Source organism: Salminus brasiliensis, chromosome 1, assembly GCF_030463535.1.
Source record: "Salminus brasiliensis chromosome 1, fSalBra1.hap2, whole genome shotgun sequence".
Lineage (NCBI taxonomy): Eukaryota > Metazoa > Chordata > Actinopteri > Characiformes > Bryconidae > Salminus > Salminus brasiliensis.
This window is the reverse complement of record NC_132878.1, coordinates 54,721,332-54,742,216: the sequence shown is the minus strand read 5'-3', so window position 1 is coordinate 54,742,216 and position 20,885 is coordinate 54,721,332. Positions and strand designations below refer to the sequence as shown.

Sequence of the window (20,885 nt, the reverse complement as noted above, 5' to 3'; positions counted from 1 at the left end):
TTGCACAGATGTTGCCCCTTACCTAAACCACACCGAACATTTCCTTCACTGTGAATGTGTTTGACACCGAAAATCTCCGGCTGTGCGCTACATGTGACACATGAAGCCAGAGAATTATTATGGCTATTAAAACATTGCTAAAGACAATGGGTGCACGTCAATCCACGATTAGACAAACTGTCTACAAATGGTGGAAATTCAGGACTGTTACTACTCTCTCTGAAAGTGTGTGTCCTGTTAAGAGCACTTCAAGAGCACATAAGTTCATCTTTAAAGAGGTGAGAATTAACCCAAGGGTAACAAAAAACAACAAGAGTAGACTCTACAAACTGCAAACATTTGGGAAGTGGGGGGGGGGGGGGGGGGGAGACTCATGTGGACACAGGAAGAACACAAGTCCCAAGTCCTCACAGACCAGAGACCAGAGCGAGGGGTTACTTCAGGTTGCCATACTATTTATTACTATGATTTAGGACAACACTATTGACTTTATTCTTTGTCTCCACTTTGTCAATGAGCTATGAGTGAAAATACTGATAGAAAATTCCAACATGCTTTTATTATGTGACACTTCTAAGGTTAACAATGGTTAAAACTGCCTATACTCCTCGCTAAGGTCTTAATGAGCTCCTCTGGGATTCATGGTGTCAGCCCAAAAATGGGGCTGTAACCTGCATTAATGTAAAAGCATATTCCTCAAATGTACTACCTATTGACTCTTTGGTGGTGCAGCTTGTACTTTAATCTGAATATAAATGTGTTACCTTAAAGGAATAATGACTGGCTAGCGGTTTTAGTGTCAGCATGCCAGCAAAAGGGAAACTATAGGCTGACAACAGGCAGGAGTGTGTTCACCGAAGATAAAGATCCTTCTCTATCAGTACTGTGACATTTATGGTGTCTGTACAGTTAAGTGTTATTTTATTATTTATTTTGCTCTTTTCAGTCTCTTATTGTAATAGGACCAGTATCTGGATGAGCTTTGATTGGTTGCAGCCTATATAAAGGCCACAGAATCACTGTGAAGTGTTTGGGCTTCTTTAGGTGTTGTGTTATGCCATCCGCCTTTCCACAGATCAGCTCAAATCACCATTACTTACCACTAGTCTAGGTTGTTGTGCAAGTACTAGGTGTTACTTGTGTTCATGCATAATGTAAAGTTGCTCCCTGGATTACAATGGAATACAATGCATTGATACAATGTGGTCTGGTCATTATCTAGATCACAATTAGAGACAAATACAATCCTACTAAACAAACAACACACACTTTTATTTGTCTTTTATTGAGCACATTGTGCAGGCTAGAAAAAGTAAGTTGACCTCTGCACAATCCAATGCTTGGAGAAAATAGGAACACTGCACACTAAAACCTTATCCTGACTATGAAGCATGGTGGTGGATTCAAATGTGTATCAAAATATTTTACAGGAGAATGTAGGAGTCACAGTCCATGACCTCAAGCTAAGGGGATGTTGGGTGAAGTAAATTAAACAGAGGAATGGTTGAAAAAGAAGAATTGCCTTTTGGAATGGCCCCGTCAGAGCCCTGACTTTAACCAAGAGTCTGGGGCATGACCAGAAGAGGGCTATGTATGCAAAGCATCCAAGAAATATTGATGAACTGAAACACATTTGCATTTCTCTTTAACAGTATGCAAATCCTATTTACAGCCACAGGAAGTGTTTGGTAGAGGTGATTGCTGCTAAAGGGGAAGCTACAGGTTATTACATTTAAGGGTTCACTTACTTTTTCGAGCCTGCACTGTGAATGTTTACACAATGTGCTTAATAATAAAATAAAAACAAACACTACTACTGTTTGTTTGTTTATTTAGTTATGTATCTTGGACATTAGTTCAACAAAAGACCCCAATCAATGTAGAATCCACAATTAGTAATCAATGTAGAAATCCAGATTCTTCCAAAATATTTACTTACGTTTTCTTTCAACTGTAATTTTGTTCAGGACGAGTGCCCTGAATTGTTGTGTATCATTTTCATTTGGTTTAGGGAGCACATTTAGCTCTTAGCTCCTCACTGGAGCCATTTATCTCATTATATATTATTATTACCCTGCATCTAATCAGTGGATGGCTCATGTAAACACAATTTTCTCTTCCCTGCTATGTTGTATTTATTTCTTATGTACAATCTGTTGATGAATGTACAGAATATTGGTGTCGAAACAATTTACTACATATTGTCAATGTAGCAGCAGGACAAACCATTCTTTTGTTTTAGAAAATAAATCACATTTAAATACATTCATCTGTTGACCTGAACAATTACCCTTCAGTTTCTGTATTTTCTGTTTTGTTGCTTTCAAATGGACCATGACAATAGTTTCACCATATTTGAGACATTAAATAACACTGTTTCAACATCTGTTGTAAATGAACAAATTCCAATAAGCTCTTTATTTATACTTTTTATTTTATCCTCTTAAAAAACTGCAACCATGTAAGACAAAAACAAGCAAACAAATGTGAGAACAACAAGACAAAAGGTATGTAAAGCATGCTGGTTTTGCAAAGCGTTTTGGTGTGACAACTTTCTGGCATAATGATAAAATATGTAGTCCAGTTACAGGTTCATATCTGGCCAGGTTTCTCTAAATTAAATTTCCAACCGCCCACAGGTTCCAATTAAACTGTACTGTCATTTGATTCAAGAGCAATCTCCATCCCCACCCACCCCCCAACTCATTAATTTAAAAAAAAAAAAAAAAAAAAAAAAAGAATACAGCATCCAGAACTCCGACAGGGTTCTACTACACAACACCAGGACACCTGCACCAGCTTCCCTGTTAGAAAACTCCAAATGAGTGGGCCTCTGAAATCTTTACATTCATCCCGGTTATTTGATAAACAAAAAACATGCTCATAGTACAAAAAACAAATACATATATAGAAATTGCTGCTTAGAAGGTAAACAACTTATTTTACAATCTACAGTAGAAATGCAGTAGCAGTGTTTTAAAAGACCAGGTAGCATCAGTTTGGCATGAGTACAATGTTTAATCAAGATATACAGATGCCCAGTACTCTTAAGATTGTAACACTGTTGAGGCCTTGCTGGGGGCCTCGCTTTTCCCTTGGCAGGAGAACGTACAGAAGAGACATCAAAATTAGAAATGAGCACAAAAGGAGGTCCGCTTAAGAGGCAACTTAAGAGGAAAACAACAAACTTTTAATAAAGCATTGCTACTGGTCCATTCATTATGCAATTATGATACGATGTAAAGAAAAGCTGCCAGTTTTCAATTTTGCCAAAAAAAAGTGAAAAAACACACGCAAAAAAATGGAGATAAATTTTTCCGGGAGAGTGATAATCTATATTAATTGTTGTCGGAAAAAACCCTGAGGCCATATGACCATGTTGGAGATTGCTTTTATCAGCTTATCACAAATGACAATTTAGCCCCTATTTTCAGCTCGCACACACACACACACACAGACATGCATGCTATACTTCTAAGAGCTCTTGGCATATTTCTTCATTCACTTACCATTGGATTAGAGCTACTAATTAATGTAAAATATGTACATAATAACGTAAGTGTTTACAGTAGTCGTCATGTGTAATGTAGCAATGCCATGGTTATGAAAAATTAATCCATCATTAGCCCTCTTTTACAGTATGCTCAAATATGCTTAATCTAAGGATTATGGTGTAAATGCATTTTGGTATCGTTGTCGAACAAAACAAAGTGTTTATTTTCAGCCTAGAAGCTCCATATTGGTGCATTCTAACTATATAGCATAGAACAGCAAAACGATCACAAGTGTTGTCCAATAGCTCATCTACAAAATAAAACCACACATACACAGACACACACACTCTCACACATTTCATTTGAATGCAGCTGCTCTGCTCTAGGAGTCCTCTCTTAGACAGAGCATGGTTAGAAAGCTCCAGGCGGTAATATGCAAGGCTGTAGAGCCCTGGTGACAGATTCCAGTGACTGCTGATTGCAACATCCAGTGTTTCCGCTTCTCTCCTTATTCTTCTCTTTTTCTCAAGAAGGACAGGTCAGTCCTCTTAAGTACTTGAGCTGATCATGTCATTTCACACATGCCGTTTCCCTCCAAACCCACCGGCCCACCTGCCTCAGTGTTGACCCCTCTCCGCTTTGTTCATGCACACATCGGCGAGTGTTCTGAATTTAGGCCCCAGAGAGTCGAGGAAGTCCAGCGTGTCTTGGTCACTGACGACACTGCAGCACCCAACAGACCCTGCAGGAGAACCCACCCCCTCGTACCCATAAGGCTTGAGCACATCCGCCGCATACCGCCCATCTTCCTCCTCACCAAAGAAGGCCAGTTTCTGCCACACAGGAAAAAAAGGTGAAAGGTCAGAAGTCAAAGGAGATAGTATCACTTGTTAAGCACAGAGAAAGCTGGGTTATGAAATTTCAGAAATGTGCTTTGAGCTACAGAGGAGAATGCTAAACTGAACGAATGGGAGGTGTTGGGGCAGGGATGGGAATGTTTAAAGCGAGCGTTTGAATGCTCTTTTTGAATCAGGAGATGGATGTAATAAGTAAACATATAGGGCTGGATTTCAGAATGCTTTGTAGCCTAAGAACTTAATCCCTCTGCAGTAAACTACCTGAAGAAGTGATTTAAAAAGTTTTCAAATATTATTGGTATTCGTAGATAATTTCTTTAAAATATTATTCAGCAATATAAAGCTAAAATGTATGTGTTTTTATTCTTTGTAATCTAGAAATTAGCATTACATTTTTCTGTAAATCTTCATCTGTAAATCTTCTCTGCAGAACTATTCCAGGGACTAATCTACAGCTAATAAATGTTCATTTATCTGTATTGCTATGAGCAGATACGCAGATGAAATATCCAGGAATATTGGCACGCCCACCATGTACGCCCACCATGTACGCCCACCAAATATTAATTCTTTGACCATTTAGGGAAAATAAACCCCAAGTAAGAAGACTTTTAAAGAGAAAAAAAGGAAAAGATTCAGTCCCTTTATGTTTCCTAGTGTGACCCCAGGGTGTAACTCCCACCAGCTGAGAAGCGTTGAATAGAAGAGACAGGTGTTGAACCTTTAGGTCTGAAAGAACTCATGCATGTCAAGTCCCGCAAGTCGCCAGCTCCACTTACGTTGTCCAAGTACAGCTCATTGGTCCTCCACGTGTCCATGGCGGACATGTCGGAGAATTTGTTGTACGAAGAGGTGCCATAAAAGCCTGCACCGTACTGTCCAGAGGAAAACATGCTCTGGTTGGTCATGTAGCCCTGGGTGCCAGTCTGGTACATGCTTCCTCCATGGATGGCTTGCTGCCCATAAGCCCCTCCTCCAGCACTCAACATGGTTTGCTGCTCCAGGGCAGCAGCCCCTTTGGAGCCGTCCACTATATCTACTCCACTGCCAGGCATCACCAGCAGGGCATCTTTCTGTTGGGGAAAAAGTGACCATACAATTTATATGGCTCAGAGGGGGAGGTTAGTATAGTATTTGGCCGTGGGCCCAACTATTGTAAACTGCTTTCAGTACTAAAAGCAGTCCTTCATGGTATAGCATGTTACTCAGGGGTATAAAAAGGTGTGCATAACTGTTGTGCATAGCTGAGCCATACATCTTGAGCATGTTCTGTTTATTAAATTAATTTGTTATTATAGTTTTGCTACTTACTGTGCTGCTTCTGGTTAAGCAACCTAGGCTAAATAATAAATGTGAACAGATTAGCTCCGGACTTGCTTAACAGCCATTAAGGCATGCATTACTATCATAAACACTCCAGCTAAAGTTTTAAATATTGCACACATCATTTCCCTGTAGAAATCTTTCATTTATACTGGGCTCATATATGAGGTTAAAGCCCTCGCTCCTTACATTAACCAAATGTTAATTTGTTGAGATGATTTGAAATAAAAGTAAACCTCTGACACTGTTGCTCTTGCGGTGGGGATTTTTGTATAATTGATCTGGGAAGTCTCAGGCCGAGTCCAATTACAGCCTATAAACATGCTGCTCTTAACTCAAGCTGTGTTACACGCTAGAGAATAACATCTCCAATAAGACTAAAATCTTTTTAAATGAGGTGAATACATTATGTTCTGGATTAAATCATTAAGTTGCCAGACATATTAAACCTTTGATGCCCCTGTTTAAGCAAGCAGAGCAAGGCACAATAAGTAGGGTCCAATAAACAAACAATGCAACCAAAAACAACAGAATAAACCCCTGATCTAGCTCCCGAGGGCCTTCCGCCAGTCCACATTGTTGTTCTATTCACCAGCTAGCATCACTAAGCCAGTGCTGACTGTTCCTGCTTGTTCAGGTTGGGGAAAAAAAAAAAAAAAAAAAAAAAAGTGACCTAGCTGTGGGTCACTGAGGACATGGTTGGGAGTCATTGCTATAGGCGATGCACTGCATGGAAATACTCATGAAGAGGCTGTATTTAGGCCTAGAATCCATACGCTGAGAAGAACATTTACTACACTGTTGTCTTCAGGCAAAAAGGCGAGGTTTAAAAACGAGTTCTCACCACTTCCTCCCCTGGAGCCTCAGTGTTGGATTTAAGCAGCATTCCCCCGGTTCCATCATAATCATCAGTCATGCGCAGTTTCTCTCCCTTTGTGGTGCACACCAAGACAAACAGCAGACCTGCCACAAAGAGGAAGAACATCATTCAAACACTCCAGAGGGGGGGGGGGAAAGGGGAGGAGAGGGTAATCAGTACCGCTTTTTATGATGAGCATGCTCTTGAATCATGACCATTGTGAACATAGTCTTATGCAAATGTTTGGACACCTTGTTTTATTTATTTTTTATTGTTTAGCTAATTATGAGATATTCTTGGCCTACATGCACAGCCTGTTTAAGGTCTGTCTACAAATGATTAATCATGTTAAGGTCAGTGTACTGTGAGAACACTTCAAATGCCCAGAAGAAAACATTATGCTTTGCTGATAATAGTGTTATGCTTAATTACAGTGTGTTTACTCTGTCTCAATTAAAGAATAAATAAATAAACAAAATCATTTACTTTGCTTTTTTTTTTTTTTTTACCTAAAAATAAAGGCTCGTGGTGTGACTATTAGTATTATTTATTATCATTTATTGGAAAAAATGTAATACTTTTAAAATTATTTAAAAAATTAATTTTAAAAAATCATTAAAAAGAAGATTTCCTACTGTAAAGTAAATTTAAAATATGCATTATTATCAGCGAAGTGGATGTATTTGTTTTATTGTGCAGTGATAAACAAATGCTGAGAATATTCAACATAATGTGCAGACAATAATTAAAAAAATTATAATAATAATAAAATAAAATAAAAACAGCACAGAAATACAAAAGGCATTTTGCCAAATGCAGCAAAGGCCATTTCTATGCACCCATAATAAGTCACATTATTACTTAAATAAAATATTTTATTCATTATATATATATATATATATATTTAACTGCATTTTGAGGTCGTTTGACAGGCGCTAGTTTCAGGTGCTCCAATTTGCTCTTGTTTTATGCTACTTTTAAAAATAAGAAGATAACGAGAAGGTAAGCTTGCAGCAAAGATGAGCAACTGAGGATAACTGATTAAAAGTGACAGCCACTAAAACTATAACTCATTAATATTAATAATAAAATGTATATACTTCTAAGTATGAAAAAGAACCTGTCATGCTTGCCATCTCAACAGGTGAGAAGTTCACCCTTTTGGCTAATCATGCAATTTTTCAGCCTGACCACTGACAGGTTGAATTGTTTCACAATGGAAGGCTAATTATCTGGGACAGGACTATCAGGCTGACCTATCATTTTGGCAGCCTGTGTAAATCGCACAGGAGCATAGTGCCAAAGTCAGTCTGAACGCTGATACGCTCTGCACAGCGCCTGGCTACGCAACCATCATCATCCTAGCAGAGGCATGTTAGAGTAAAAGTAAGTATTAGTAATTCAAGACATTGCCAGTAGGGGACACTCACAGAGCAGCAGAAGAAGCAGAAGGGCCAGCAGCATGATGAGAACGGCCCACATTCCCAGTTTGGCAGAAATTTTCTGAGCTGCACACTCTCCTTCCCTCACACACGCACACACTTGGATATTCACAATCTGCTCTTCCCCTACACCCTGGAGGTCCTTCACTATCAAGGGGACCTTGTATAGACCGTTAGGCAAGTCTTCAGCCTGCTCCAGGACCACTGAGGTACCTAAAAAAAGAAACATTTAAGATTACGAACTGATGCCATGAAGACAATTGTACACAAGTTTCTTGGCCCTTTTTTACATGTGACCTTTATACAAATGTTTGACATTACAACTTACAGTATATTATCAAGATCTAAAATATATTCAAACTGTAGATTCAAAGTGAAATTTTTACATAAATTTTGGAAATTTCTTTTTTAGTCATGCATCCTCCTTCTTTTTTTTAATGAGAGAGTGCACTCAGGCTTAAATCCACCAGAGAGCTGTCTGACTATAAGCTTCATTAGAAGAGATGAGACTATTAAATCCATTCATACATGGTGTTCAAGTGGCACTTACACTGAAATATGCATGAATATAGATTCATTCTACATCCTCTTTTTTGTTTTTGTTTTTTTGTTTTTGTAAAATGTTCTATTTTAATGTGATCTCACACTTTGAAGCCAAAGATACAAGGTTTTTTAGCAATAATGGATGTCTTTTTTTACACAGCGAAAGTTCTCACAATAGAGGCCTAAATCTTTGGGATTTGACCTCCATGTCCCTTCAACATACCTGGTTTGGGGTTCTTAATCTTCCATTTCCCATCATTTCCTGGCCCCAATTCAAAGGTAAAAGGTCCTGCGTATGGAGATTTATCATAATCAACAGCTTCAACCATAGTGGAGCCCCGCTGATTATCCTTTGAGCACACCACACGGTCTGGTGCTGGGATCAACGGGATGTTGTCATTTACGTCCTCAATCAGGATCACCACCGTACCTGTACCGGTCTTCTGACCTAGGAAAAGGGTAGGGTTGAATATGTGGGGTCATTTCTTGTTTTGCAAGCATCATTGTCACTATTGACTGTACTACTGGTTCCAATGGTCTGATCCATTCCTTTTACTTCCGCCAACCACTGAACACAGTTATACAGATTGAAAGCCACTTTTTTTACCCCCCCCCCCCCCCCCCTCCAAACTGATATTGTTATTATAGGGGCAAATGAGTATCAATCAAAAGTGTGTAGGACACTTCCATAGCCCACAGCGTTTCTTTTCTCCAACTGGCTGAACAGCTAAGGAAACAGAACAAAAGCCAGAGCTCTTCAAGAATGCCATCCTACCACTTTCTAAAACTTGGTTTCAGCCAGACATACACAGACATACAGATCACACACACATTTGCACAACAAACCACAACAACTTTGAGAACGTCCTGAACATGTAAACGACCACACCCTGTTGACGCAGGTCTGACAAAGCTGTTGCTACAACGTATTGGCAATCTTGTGCCAGCATTGTGTACGTGTAGGAAATAAAATTAGAGGAGATGGTATTTGTGTAAAGTAATTGCTTTAAAAACAAAAGGTAAACCTGATCTACTATAATCTGATGATTCCACCAAATAGATTTCACACATTTCATATTAACAAATTACTGCTAGCGAACGCTCTGGCTCCACCTACTTGGTGCTGCCTTAAGTGATGTTTAGCTACTGCACATAATGTGTTGTATAATTAATGTAGATCGTTGTGCATTATCTGATAAAAAAAAATACTTCACAAATCATCAGAGCAGTCCGGCCTAGTTAAACATATGCAGAAAGGACACCAGGATCATGGATACATAAAACCCTCTTGGACTGCCTAGAAAGTTCATGCTATGCCAGCTGTAGGTATATGTAGTTTTTTCTATATTACCCCTTGCAAGGAAATGTTTATATACTCACTCGCATCCACAGCTTTGACAGTGATGTTGTATGTGTCATTGGAGACAAAACGTGACTCTCTGTCAATGATGTTAGCGGTCCTCAGTTCACCAGTACTCTCCATCACATTGATCCATGAACCTGGGTCAGTCAACTTGTAGTACCTGAAAATGGAAGAGAGTCAAGGGTTAATTTCTCCCTTAACATTACACAGTGGCCTTTAAAAATCACAAATTCCCTATATTTTACATGAGAACTGGAACCATACATTTGAACATGATGACTGAATCTATTCTAAAGGGGTTAACAAACCAAGCATCGGTCAGAATCAGAAAATGCTAATGTCTTGTACACCAAAGTTTGTGACAATGCAACATTATTGGACCTAAAATGATTTAACATTGCCCTCAGTTAGATTTTCGCAAACTTTGCATGCAACACAAACACAGTGAAGAAGACGCTTGTCTTTGGCACTGGTAAGGTGACAACCAAGATCGGTTGTGTCCTAGCAATTTGTGCTTTTGGACAAATATTAAAATAACTCCAACAAGGTGACAGACATCCAAGCTTAACTTCAAACTGCGCATAGTTTCAGCTCCTAAATGGAAAGCAATGTCACCACTGTAAAGAGACAAAAATATCTTTGCCTTTTAGACATTGTACCACATCCCAACATTCCAATATAACATCACATGTCATTTATTCACACAGTGATTGGTGTAAAACAGTTAAATAGAATAATAGCATAATCAAATATCACTAAATGGCTACGAGCACCATAATACCACAAGCGTACATACTTTATGCCATTGCTGCTCTTGGTCTCTGGATCAGCGGCTGTATAGGTTCCGATAAGCGTTCCGTTGGCTATGTTCTCCTTGACCTTAAGCCGCAGTATAGGCACAGAGAACTCTGGTCCCTCATCCATGTCTGTCACAGTGAGCTCCACAGGGACCTTCTTCCAGGAGGAGCTGCTGCGTACCAGAGGAGCCTCGTTACGGGCCATCACCTCAAGCATTACCAACTCCTGTTTCTCCCGATCCAGAGGCTGAGGTGAGGAGAGCAGGAAGAAGTTTAAGAATTAAGGGGAGAAGGGGGGGGGGGTCATTTCAGATGAGTCATTTCAACACAATAAGCACAATATAGTAAACAAAGCAACCATTCTCTCTCCATTTCACTTTCAGCTTTCCTACTACAGTGCGTCCCGATACCTGATAAGTATCTGAGTGTTCTTCAGATACTTGCAGACTGTCAATCTATTGTAAACAACCAATCAACATCTGCTACGACATGGTTGGCATTTTTTTCTCAAAATAGAGAAGAAACAGCTATTGGGGAGCTATACCACTGCTAGCTTTGAGCAGGGTGTACTTGCAGTTACTGTGTATGAGACACAGATCAGAAACACGTCAGACCAGCACTCCTGCCTCTCGCACCCTACTCATAGATACCAGGCCAACAGTGCAACACTGCTATAAATAATACATGTAAAGAATGTTACCAGAGCTTCAGCACCAGCACACCAGTTTCAGGACAACAATAGAATTGTTCACAGCGAATGATACATTACCATCAAAAAGTGTCATATTCTTTAGTGAACTCTGGAGGTGTCCTAAATGTTTACCTAGACCTAGTCATGTCTAGCTTCAGACTATTAATACTAAACAAAGAGTGCCAAATAAAGAGTCTTTACAGAATTTATGAGGGTCAAGGAGGTCAGGAGCTCTTTGTTTTTAGAAAACACACTGCTTGGTTTTACAGCCAATGTCTTTCTGCACACTTTCTTCACCCCACATTTTTTCTTTGCACCTCTGCACCTTTGCACATTCTTCCCCTCTGTCCTACCTTTGTGACGTAGAGAAGCCCATCATTGGTGGCGGGATCGGTCTTGATCCAGAAGTTTCCAGTCTCATTGCCCTTGGTGATCTCATACACCGCTTGCCAGTTTTGAGTTCCTTTTAGGTCCTTATCATCCACCGGGATCCTGAGGACCAGCACATTCGCCTGGTTTTCCTGCACCTGAGTCTTGTACTGTCCCACAAACACAAAGCATGGTCATAAATTACAGGATCCCACTCTGAACATAATGAATGGATCAGGGTGGGTCAGAGGTCTTTAGGCTATACTCTTACAATGGAGGGTGCTGGTGCTTCTTTAGAACAGAAGGTTGATGGCACTCAAACAAATCTTTTACAACATTAAAAAAGACTCCTTTGTTTCAGTTGGAAGCCATGAGAACATAGCAATTTTTCACTGTATTTTGACATCTTAAGCTCTCAGCAACCGGTAAGGAGGTCCACACTGACATCCCTCACCTTCATCAATACATTACTTCAAATTTTGTTTTCATAGTAGTTACTAGGGCTGCCCGATTTCGGACTAAATAAGAGTCATGATGATGCCGCTCAGAACTTAAACCATGCTTCTTATAGGATTCTTAGAATTTTTACATTGCCTATCGAAACACAATTATAAGAAACACGTATGTAAAATCTTGATCAACAACTATGAAATATTGCATCAGGAAACTAGAATATCAGTTATATATGAGGACTGGAATTGTAGAGTTCAGTGAGGCCATATAATTCTTTTGCCACATAATACTGATGCAACACAGACTGTGGGTACAGCAGTGGCTGCTTACGGAAGGTAAAAGGACAACTTACCACTTTTTCTTTGAAGGCAGGTGGGTTGTCATTGATGTCAGTCAAAAAGATAGAGGCCAACCCCTGATTGGAAAGCCCATCCGGTGCTCCATTCATATCTCTGATCTCTACTCTAACAAAGTATCTGTCCTGGGTCTGAGAGGAATAAAAGGCTTAGTTTTAAATCTAATCATTTTAATGTCATTACAAAACATTTACATTTAAATAAAATGAAAAAGATGCTGAGAAATGATGTAATGAATGTAGTTATGCAGTATCCATATCCATCACCATATTCTGTATTTCTGTTTACCTATTGGTGTTGATGTATTTTCGCAATGTGGAAAAAGTACATTCCATGCATCTATTTTTTTTTTAACAAGCTCATACAAAGGCCAAGCATGGCATCTTTAGGCAGGACATACCTCTCTGTCCAGTGTGTTGGTTATGGTAGTTATAACTCCACTGAGAGTGTTGATGGCGAACAGGTCTGTGCCATTCAGTAGACTGTACCTGATGGTGGTGTGTGGGGTGTTGGGTTCGTCCCTGTCTGTTGCATTCACTTGTCCAACAAAAGTGCCTTAACATGATGCAAAAAGACAATTAATTCATGTCATTCATGTAAACTTCATGAACTTGAAAATCAACTTGAAAATGTACCAGGTTTTAAAAACACCCTATGACATTTAAAACCCTATCAATAATCAACAAATAATAACTTATACAGTGAGGTGTTGTGCATTAGACAAAAGGAACAATTAAATAATATATTTTAATAAATATAGTCAAGACATCTTTGGACACTGAAACTCATATTTAGCTATTCCTTTATCTACATATTTGATTTTAGATTTTTTACTTGTGTTATCTTGGGCCTCTGTGCATATAATGAATCATAAATGACTCATACATATATGATGCCATACGTGTGTACGTATTTTATGCTATAGAGTATTCAAAGTTGCATGTACATAACAGCATCAGGCTGACTCACCTGGGTTACTCTGTTCCTCCACCTTAAAGATCAGTGGGCTGGAGAACTGAGGAGCATTGTCATTCTCATCCACCACATTCACAGTGATTGGCAGGGGCAGGTCTGTCTCCTTATTAGTATATCTGTCGAATGCATGCGCTGTGAACTGAGGAAGAAGAACAGTTTGTAAAGCGAGTGCCACAAGACATACAGGCATTTGTTTTACACTTTAGAACAAAGGTGTAGCCTCTGAATGCATGCATTAGTGCATGTAAAATTAATGTTAAGTCAAGTTAAGTAAATCTACAACTTTCATTCATATGTACAAGCAAAATCATACACTACAATATATCTATATTTAATTTTAGGTTGACTGTAAGGAATATATATGTATATCAGAAGAATAAGCACAACTCACTATGAACTGAGGGTACTGCTCTCGGTCAACAGGTTGGTGGACTCTCAGCAAGCCAGTATTTTGGATGACTGAGAAAAGGCCCACAAGCCCAGTAGTAACGCCAGGTCCATCAATTGTGTAATAAACTGAGTAATTTGCAGAGGAATCCGATGCAATCTAGTAAGAAAGTGAAATAGTTACAATAGCACCATTCTATTGCATTACGTTTCCTTGCACCACCATCATATACGTAAGAGACCTTGGATAGCCCAGACTCCTATTGCTGGTTTTCTGGACAGAGATTAAGCTTGATTGTGGATGATATTTTCCTTTCAATGAGAAACTCAGGTCAAAAGGCTGTGTATTAAAGGAATAGACTTAATATCTCTCTGGAAAACCAGCCCATAATGTCTTATTCACAATCCTCTGTTGTGAATGAGTGTAAATGTCATTAGATAATAACACCATGTTTGTTCTACTGGACGTGTAATCTGCAGTCAAAAGTAATAAACCATATGTCCCTTAGCATATCACAAAAATCACAATAAAATAACCATTTGACTTTGTTGTATTGTGGATCCTCTAGTGATTCTAATTCTTCAAAATGAAAAAGTATGAGAGTCTTACCAATTCCACATCCTTGGGGAAAGGACCTTTATCATTTTCTTTAATATTGAAAGGGAGAGGACTCCATCTTCTCTTAGCACGTCTAAGAACCGTCATACTTGACTTCTGAGACACCTACAAACAAAAACAGACAGAGGTGTTTTGTTTGAAGAGAAAAATGAACGTTTTCTTGCTACTAGGAGGAAACTGGATCCTGACCGGGTTTTAAAAGCTTCAATAACCAGAATGCATCACTCACTGCATTCTGAAATTACCTGCTCAATGGGGGCAAGGTTGACATCCACTTTCCACTTCTGACCCCTCTGGTCTTGAACCAGTACCCAGAAAGACTTGCCGCTGTCTGGTACCGTGGTGATGCTCACAGTTAGAATGGTGCCATCCGTCTGTATGGTAAAGTCCGGGTCACTAGAGGCCAAATGAAGTGGCCTGGTGCCACAGCCTCTGAGATTCACTACAAAAAGAGTAGGAGACAACGGCAACATAATTGGATGCTTTTGACAATAAATATTTACACCTAAGCTTTTCATGACTGGAAGTGACCTAGGGAGGATAATATGCCAACTATTATAATATCATGACAAACATTTTTAGGACAGGACAGGTCACAATATTTCATATGGACTTTGGTGATTTTTGTTCAAAACTCATCATCACACACCGCTCTGCACTAAACAGGACAACATCATCTATCAGTATCTCTTTGTAATGAAAGCTGGTGAAGTTCCTCAGAGTTTTCCAAGTACTGACAATATCTACTAGCTCAAGAAAGCATAACGTGACACAATGAGTAATGACAACGATGTTGCCCACCCCAAGTAAGCGTTTCTTAAAAGAAGTACAGATGACGCAATAGATAGTCAACAGCAAAACTCTGACATTCTGTACCTTTGGAGACAGCATAACCAGCCTGCAGCGTCTCAGGAACTTGTGCTCTGACATGCCTCTGAACACAGGACTCCACAGAATAACACAGCACCTGAGAGAGAGAGGGAGAGAGACGGACAAGAGAAAGAGTGTGCTCAGTTCCAGTTGGCATCAGATTTTCTCAAGTATGTACCTGGCGCTCTGCAGTGAAAACCATGATGAACTGGATTCACTTGAATTAAATGTGAGCAGCATTATGAATATAATTCAAACTACAATGTTGTAGATATCTGAATCTGCTAAAATAAAAAAGGAGCTTCGGCACAATATTCAAACATTGCACTAGCAGCAATAACATTTGGTCTCTAGTTTGTAACTAACAGCAGCACCCCCCCCCCCCACAGGCCAGGTGGTAGACCCTTGGTGCTCTAGGTAGCATATTAAATATAAATGCAGACCACTGTGACCTTTGCTGTGAGCTGAGAAGGTGCTCAGGCAAAAACACACTGACAAAACAGCTCCATAAATCAACATGGGAGCATCGATGGATGGACGGATGTGTGGATGGACAGAGTAGGTACTGGGGCAGTGGTGGGTCAGCGGTTAGCGCTCTGGGCTACTGATGACAGGGATGTGGGTTTGATACCCGAGCTTGGCCCTGGGAGCCGAAGCAATGCCACCGCTCCTGACACGTGTGCTCACAGTCACTGTGTGTGTTTCACTGGTGTGTATGAAGCCAAAGTCCATCTGTGTTTCCGACACAAATGGTGAATATGGTTGCGTTGTTTTGGATAGATAGATGGATAAATCAATAAACAAGCACACACTGCTTTAAATCATCAGTTAAATCGAAGTATTATCAGTCAACACCAAACTGATTCTCACATCACAGTGACTCCTTGTATAGCGTGGGAAAGAAGACTGGCCCAAAAAGCAAGAACAGCACTTTTTAAAGTAGGTGAGACTCCATGAGTTAAGATCAAGTGCATGTTTCAGTAAAAGGAGGGACTTTCTCCTTGTTGTTTCCAGTTTCACTCTCTCTGGCTCTAAAGCGGCTGTAAATCCTGCACTCCTGCTTGTGGTTTAGAGGGTGAAACAATGAGTGGGCAGATTTTCTTTTTTTTTTTATTCTAATAAGAAGCAGATGTTAAAAGTGAGCAGTAGCACAGCTACATTTACCACTCCCTCCTATTTCCCACACCCAGTGACTGCATGCTATCTGCATGAGCTTTACAGGGCGGTGCAGGCTGAGAACTTGACGCGGGAGGTACTTCCAGCTCACCTCGAAAGATGTTATCAAGTTTAGAGTGGCCATGTCAGAACACATGAGCATTACAAGTCATTCAGAAATGCATTCCTAGATCATGCAGTAGACCTGTATCACACAAATGAGACACTCTTCACTCTTCCACAAAGAAACATTTGGTCTATTCAGGTACATTCTTAAAAAAAATACATTATATGGACAAAGATATTGGGACATCTGCTCATTCGCTGTCCCCCCCCCCTAAAATCAGCGATATTTAAAAAGAGCTATTCGGTCTCAACTGTCCAGGGTAGGTTTTCTACTAGATTTTGGAGCACTTGCATTCAGCAACAACAAGAGTGTTAGTGAGGTTGATGTTGGATAATCACCAGCCCACCTCATTCTCAACTCTCCAACTCATCCCAAAAGAATTGGATGGAGCAACATCCATCATTCCGGAGAACACAGATCTTCCACAGCTCCACAGCTCAATGCTCGGTGGCTTTATACCCCTCTAGCCCACGCCTGGCATTAGACAGGATGCCAAAAGGTTCATGTTCATCTGCTCCAGAGAGTCCTATTGTACTGGCAATACTTCTGTACAGAGACTAGACAAGCTGTGTTTGCAATTGGTGCAACAGCTTAATGCATTCATTAGAAGGGGTGCCCACAAACATTTGGGCACGTAGTGTACTGTATTACTCTGTAGCAAAGCTATGGAATAAAACAGAAAGGTTCTATAGTGTATATGTGGGCAATATGACAACAATTTTTTAAAACATGATTCATTATTGTGATACTCAATATCGCTTCTGTCCAATAAAAAACATGTATCTCCAGTTTTTAGTTTTCTCCATGATTTGAACTCTGTAGCTGTTCTGTACACAACAACAGAAATACTTTTATTTTACTAATTTACTCAGATTACTTTTATCACCATTCAAAGTTAACTTTTTTGCCTTCTGCAAAATCACTATTTTGGAGATACATGTTTTTAATTGGATAGTGACGATATGCATATCATCAATTTTGTCACCACTAAAAGAACACTGACCAACTGCATGTTTCATTACAGAGTGAGAGAGTGTAATTAGTCCTGTTTAGTAGGAATACAAAGTAATCACTGTACTTAATACTGGAGAATATTTGGATATCAGGTTTGTTTTTGCATGATGATATATTAGAAATATGAAATATAAAAATTCTACATTTTCCATATCGACTTGACACTTTCTATAACAAACATGGGTCCTTATGGGATGAAAAAAGTTATTCTATGGACTTGCTGGAAAAACAGCCCATAAAGGGTTATGACAACAGCAACCACACTAATAATTATAATAATAATAATAATAACCATTCCAAGTGAATAATATAGTGGCCCTGTCCACAAAAGTTTCTAACCTTTAATGTAAGTTTTGATGCAATGACGTTTCATTCCAAGTAATTCTGAAGCATTTCTATTGATCCATACCTAATCAATACAAGTCTCACACAATGTAAAGGGCAGCTGATGGGTTTAGATAATATAGAAAAAACATGAACAGCAGTAACAGATGAAAATAAAGACAAGAGAGTAAAGTGACTCATCGAGAGTCTACAAGTTACAGTAAACTGTGATGCACTCAAATGAATGACCTCTCAAGTTAAGAGGTCATTAACCCAGCGAGTCAGACTCCCTTTCCTAATCTTACTACGCTGTCCAATATTCTCACTATTACTCTGACATCGATTAATGAAGTCTTATCAAATCTACCCTGGCAGCCATAGCAGGTTTGTTTCATACTTGCCGGCAACTAATTATGGGCAATTAGCACAGGCATCCTATACAGTGTAGAGACATGAGGAAGGGAAATGAACTGGCATTGTAATAGCGCTAAAGAGGTCTGTATAATTAAAGGGGAATATTGGGTAGCACTTTCTGATTGCTGACATGAGGTATACTGAATTTCCATCAACAACAGACAGTTTTACAATTGCAGTTGCGGTTCTGCTCAGGATCTTCCCAATGCAGACATCAGTGTCCGCTTCATTAGGGACTCGTATTTGAATGGGTTTTCTTGCGGACCCAATCCAAGTGCAATGAGGAATTCCTCCAAAAATAATAATGATGATGATGGTTATGATTATTATTATTGCAGGATATGACAAGACCAAAAACCGGAATTCACCCTAATGGCCAGGGGCTTACCAGCCATTTCCCAAAAGCTTTGGTCACTAGGTTCATTCATTCCTACAGTCCTCCTGCTGTTTGTCCAGACGACTTCTCTCTACTAAGGCCTGGAATATTGAGCATGTCCGTACCACGGTCACCATTTCTTACTTGTTATGAAAGGTCATTGTTATGAGGTCATTGATCTGGGGTCCAGGAATTGCACAGGACTGAAGGGGGCCGGTCACCCGGTCTGATTGCTAGAGTTCCTGTTTGATACCAAACACAGCAGCTTTAGACTAGACAGTGTTCTTATATTTTTATGAAGTTTATCATTTTTAAAACACCTTAAAATGGGTTCATTTAAGGAGATTTCCTGCTTGAGTACAACACAGCAAAAGGCAGGCCTGTGGAAAAATGCAACCTACCTGCCTACCTTTCCCTTCCAGAACTGACCACAGTGGGAACCTGTGAAAGACCACAACCCCGGCCTGACCCCCTGAGAAATGATTAACCTACGAGAACCGAGAAGGTGGATAAAACTAGATAAAAAAAAAAAACGGCGTGTCCACCATTAGGACTTATCCGTTGGTCCATCTACACGGATCCCGGATCTCAAAGTTGTGAAAGCCCCTCTCCTTTCTTCTCCAGCGGCCACATTCCTCAAGTGATCCCGTAAACTCTGAAAGCTCAGTATCCGGCGCCGCTCCCCCACCATAAACACTCAGCTCTGGGGTGTTTATCGTTAGCTATCTAACTAACTAACCAACCAACCAACCGAGCCCAAACAGCGTCCTTCGTATGTTCCCCGTTTGTCTGGACGTTTTGTAGAGAGAGTAGGATACGACCGCAGTGACCAGTTTTTCGAGTAAATGGACCCACATATAGCCGTAAGCCCCCATTTCCTGAACAGTCGCTAGCTATTTTAGTTAGGTAAACTTACCGAGAAGAGCAGGCAGACGTAGAAAGGACCGAGCCGCGACATGTTTGCTCGGTCAGTGCGGGTTAGTTTGCAGCGGTGTCCCCGCTCCAGCAGAGGAGGAGGCTAGGCTAAAGTCCTGTGGGCGAGGTGTGGTTGAGGGGGAGGAGGAGGAGGAGGAGGGTGTCGGCTACGAGACTCTGGGTATGGGTGTGGTGGGGCGTTAGCCGCTCTCCCGTCGAGACCCTGCCTGTCTACCTGGCACACAGCACTGGGAGATTCGTGTTACAACGAGACGAGTAGATAATTGTTGTGGTGAAACTTCCTCCCCTGTCCCACCATAACTGAGAGTGAGAGGGTGCGTTCAGCTCCCTCCCATCCAGGTGAGTATGTGAGAGCGAGGTGTGCGTAACGCTGGGCTGAGTGGACTTTGCTCCAGCTGGGAAGTACAGTAAAAAAAAACCAGTAGCTAGCTAAAACGCTGGTCTGTTTGTTGGCTTGGTAGTGGGTGTGTTTGCTCACAGGCGGTAAATGAAGCTGTACAGTCCATTTGGAGCTACACGCCTCGTTTGCAGCTGTCAGTGCCCTCATGGTATTACCATGGTGTAAGTGATGCATGAGTGGCCGAAGCCTTAACGTGGAGAGGAAGCCAGCACAGTGCCACTCTCTGAAAATGTCATTGAGTTCAATCATAGTTGCTGCTTCCCACCATTGATCAAGCTGTGCCTCGTGTGTGTGAGTGTGATCTAGACTTTTTCAGACAATGATGATCACTAGTGGAGTCTGGAGTTTTTTCAGACAAGCCTTACCCCTATCCACCTTATCCATATCACACCTATCTCTCACTATGTGTGTGTGTGTGTGTGTGTGTAATGTTCACTACATTACTAATCACTGAATCATTAACACAGTCATCGTCACACCAGACCACACTTTGACTTGTATCTTTGGTGAACTCTCCGGTTGTTGCTTTGTTGGAGGAGATCACAGATTACAGTCACTCTTCTACACCTAAGACCCACCTTGTGTTCTTTTGGATGTCTTCGATACGGTCTGTGGCCAACGTGTGTACTCAATGTCCCTCTTATTGTATTTCAGTACTCTTTATTCAACGGCCAGCGGACCAAAAACCCAGGAGTACAGTAGGGCCTGACCTGATTCATCAGCAGAATGTGATCAGAAAAA

The 20,885-nt window shown here is 40.4% G+C and overlaps 1 protein-coding gene across 1 annotated transcript; it reads right to left on the bottom strand.

Annotated features, from left to right (window-relative positions):
* Positions 1 to 2,416: 2,416 nt before the first annotated feature.
* Positions 2,417 to 20,064, bottom strand: dsc2l (desmocollin 2 like). The gene is made up of 16 exons (XM_072682693.1): positions 19,725 to 20,064; positions 15,405 to 15,495; positions 14,774 to 14,970; positions 14,520 to 14,633; positions 13,914 to 14,069; positions 13,517 to 13,661; positions 12,948 to 13,102; positions 12,544 to 12,678; positions 11,723 to 11,908; positions 10,678 to 10,925; positions 9,899 to 10,041; positions 8,742 to 8,966; positions 7,964 to 8,188; positions 6,519 to 6,637; positions 5,131 to 5,424; positions 2,417 to 4,327 (listed from the first exon to the last, which is right to left on the bottom strand). Exons 1-16 carry the CDS (start codon positions 19,764 to 19,766, stop codon positions 4,112 to 4,114), a joined length of 2,691 nt encoding a protein of 896 aa, XP_072538794.1. The 5' UTR covers positions 19,767 to 20,064; the 3' UTR covers positions 2,417 to 4,111.
* Between the last annotated feature and the right edge of the window lie 821 nt (positions 20,065 to 20,885).

Coding starts and splice junctions, on each gene's coding strand:
- dsc2l (XM_072682693.1), bottom strand. CDS start 19,766: ATGTCGCGGCTCGGTCCTTTCTACGTCTGCCTGCTCTTCTCG. Junction 14,971..15,404: donor TGGTTATGCTGTCTCCAAAG/GTACAGAATGTC, acceptor CTCTTTTTGTAG/TGAATCTCAGAGGCTGTGGC. Junction 10,926..11,722: donor GGCTTCTCTACGTCACAAAG/GTAGGACAGAGG, acceptor TCCTCACCTCAG/CCTCTGGATCGGGAGAAACA.